The sequence below is a fragment of the Rhincodon typus genome, unplaced genomic scaffold (assembly GCF_021869965.1).
Source record: "Rhincodon typus isolate 14 unplaced genomic scaffold, sRhiTyp1.1 hic_rhity00004319, whole genome shotgun sequence".
NCBI classification, from domain to species: Eukaryota; Metazoa; Chordata; class Chondrichthyes; order Orectolobiformes; family Rhincodontidae; genus Rhincodon; species Rhincodon typus.
The window spans coordinates 6,023-8,460 of NW_025969957.1; the positions used below are offsets into that span (position 1 = coordinate 6,023).

Consider the following 2,438-nt stretch of genomic DNA (forward strand, 5'->3'; position numbering starts at 1 on the left):
GTCTCTTTCCTCAAGAGTTTCTCTCTCTCTCTCTCTATTTCCTCAAGAGATTCTCCCTCTCATTCTCTCTTTCCTCAAGAGTTTCTTCCTCGCTCACTCGCTCTTTCCTCAAGCATTTCTCTCTCACTCCCCCTTTCCTCAAGAGTTTCTTTCTCTTTCTCTCTCCTCAAGAGTTTCTCTCTCTCTCAATCTCTCTCTCTCTCTTTCCTCAAGAGTTACTCTCTCTCTCAGTCTCTCTTTCCTCAAGCATTTCTCTCTCTCTCACTCTCTCCTTCCTCAAGAGTTTTTCTCTCCCTCACTCTTTCCTCAAGAGTTTCTCTCTCCCTCACTCTTTCCTGAAGAGTTTTTCTTTCTTTCTGACTCTCTCTTTCCTCAAGAGTTTCTTTCTCTCTCACTCTCTTTCCTCAAGCATTTCTCTCTCTCTCAGTCTCTCTTTCCTCAAGAGTTTCTCTCTCTCTCAGTCTCTCTTTCCTCAAGCATTTCTCTCTCTCTCACTCTCTCCTTCCTCAAGAGTTTTTCTCTCCCTCACTCTTTCCTCAAGAGTTTCTCTCTCCCTCACTCTTTCCTGAAGAGTTTTTCTTTCTTTCTGACTCTCTCTTTCCTCAAGAGTTTCTTTCTCTCTCACTCTCTTTCCTCAAGAGTTTCTCACTCTCTCACTCTCTCTCTTTCCTCAAGAGTTTCTCTCTCTCTCACTCCCTCTTTCCTGAAGAGTTTCTCTCTCACTCTCTCGCCCGGACTCTTATGTCTCTCCCTTCAGTCTCTCTTTCTTTGTTCTCTTCCTCTCCCTCTCTCTCTACCACCCCCCCCCACTTATCCCCGCACCCCCACCCACATCCACACACGACCCTTTGAACCCCTCACCTTGACAAGCCCCATCAGCAGCAGCTGGTCCTCCTGGGCTGGGATCGCGCTGTGCAGTACGGCCCAGGCCCCTCTGTGGCGGAACTCCAGCACGTAGGCCAGGGGGAGGCGGGAGGGGGAGGGGGGAGCGCTCCATCGCAGCACCACACCGCGCGCCGTCCGATTCGCCACCAGGTCGCGGGGGGGTAGCAGGAGGTGGGGCCCGTCACTGGGCGCTGGGGGGCGCCGTGGGGCAGCTGTCGCCGCGGGAACACCTGGGTAGGGGCACGGGAGAGGGGCAACGGGGAGAGAAGGTTAGACATTGGATGGAGCCACGACCTCGAGATGGACGAACGGGGGAGCAAAGTTAAAACCCTTCGGCCCTTTAGAGCCTGCTCTCCCATTCAATCCAATCGCGGCTGACCTGACTTTAACCATAATTCCACATTCCCCTGATAACCTTCCATCCTCTTGGTCATCGAGAATCTATCTAGCTCTGCCTTAAAACACGTTCAAACATTCTGCACCAACGTCCTGTACAACCTCAACATGACGACCCAACTCCTACACTCAAAGGTCTGAGCAACGAAGGCAAATGTGCTAAACACCTTCTTAGCCACCCTGTCTGTATGTGACGCAAACTTCAAAGCATTATGTACCTGCACCCCGAGGTCCCTCTGCTCTACCCAGGGCCCTACCATTAACTGTACAACTCCTGTCCTTGTTTGTTTTCCCAAAATGTAGCACCTCGCATTTATCCAGATTAAACTCCATCTGCCACTCTTCAACCCATTGACCCAGTTGATCAAAATTTCCTTGTAATCTCAGATAACCCTCTTCGCTGTGCACTCGCGCACCAGTCTCCGTGTCATCCACAAACTTACTAACCGCGCCTTCTATATTCTCACCCAAATCATTTTGTATAAATGTCAAACTACAGCGGACCCAGCACCGATCCCTGGGGCACACCACTGGTTAGATTACAGGCTTCTTTAATTGTAACGTTTAAAGTTTCGGCAAAGATCCGTAGCTCGGGTCGTGGGTGAGGTTATTGACTTGCTCGCCGAGCTGGCTTGTTCTTGTTCAGACGTTTCGTCGCCATGCTAGGTAACTTCATCAGTGGAGCCTCTGATGAAGCGATGTTATTCTATTCTGCGTTATGGTGAGTAACGTCATTTCCGGTTTTGATCTGTATGGGGTCCAATTCTATATGTTTGTTGTTTGCATTATGGGTGGAGAACCATGCCTCTAGGAATTCCCTCCCTGTGCAACTGTAGTGAAACATTCTTCATGTTAGATTCTATTCCCCTTGCAATATATATTCCCAATGCCTTCTGAATCACTTGCTGCAACTCTGTATTAACTTTAAGGCCATCCCTGAACCAGGATTCTGAGATCCCTCTGTACCTCAGGGCTCTGCAATCTCTTTCCATTGAAATAACCTGCCTCCACTCTGTTCCTTCGCTAAATTGCGACAGATTTCCACCTTCCAACATCGTATTCCAAATATTCACCCGCTCACATAACCTGCCCAGATCCTGTTGCCAACTCCTCATGTCCTTTGTATAATTTAGATGTCGCCCCCCCGCCCCCCCCCC

At 49.6% G+C, this 2,438-nt stretch overlaps 1 protein-coding gene across 1 annotated transcript in view; it reads right to left on the reverse strand.

Annotated features, from left to right (window-relative positions):
- LOC109926467 (protein turtle homolog A-like) overlaps positions 1-2,438 on the reverse strand; it is a gene marked incomplete at both ends in the record, with an annotated part of 10,337 nt that overhangs the window by 6,016 nt on the left and 1,883 nt on the right. The window contains one exon of the mRNA XM_048593875.1: positions 862-1,115. Coding sequence (XP_048449832.1) covers positions 862-1,115 — 254 coding nt within the window. The remainder of the gene's footprint in view (positions 1-861; positions 1,116-2,438) is intronic.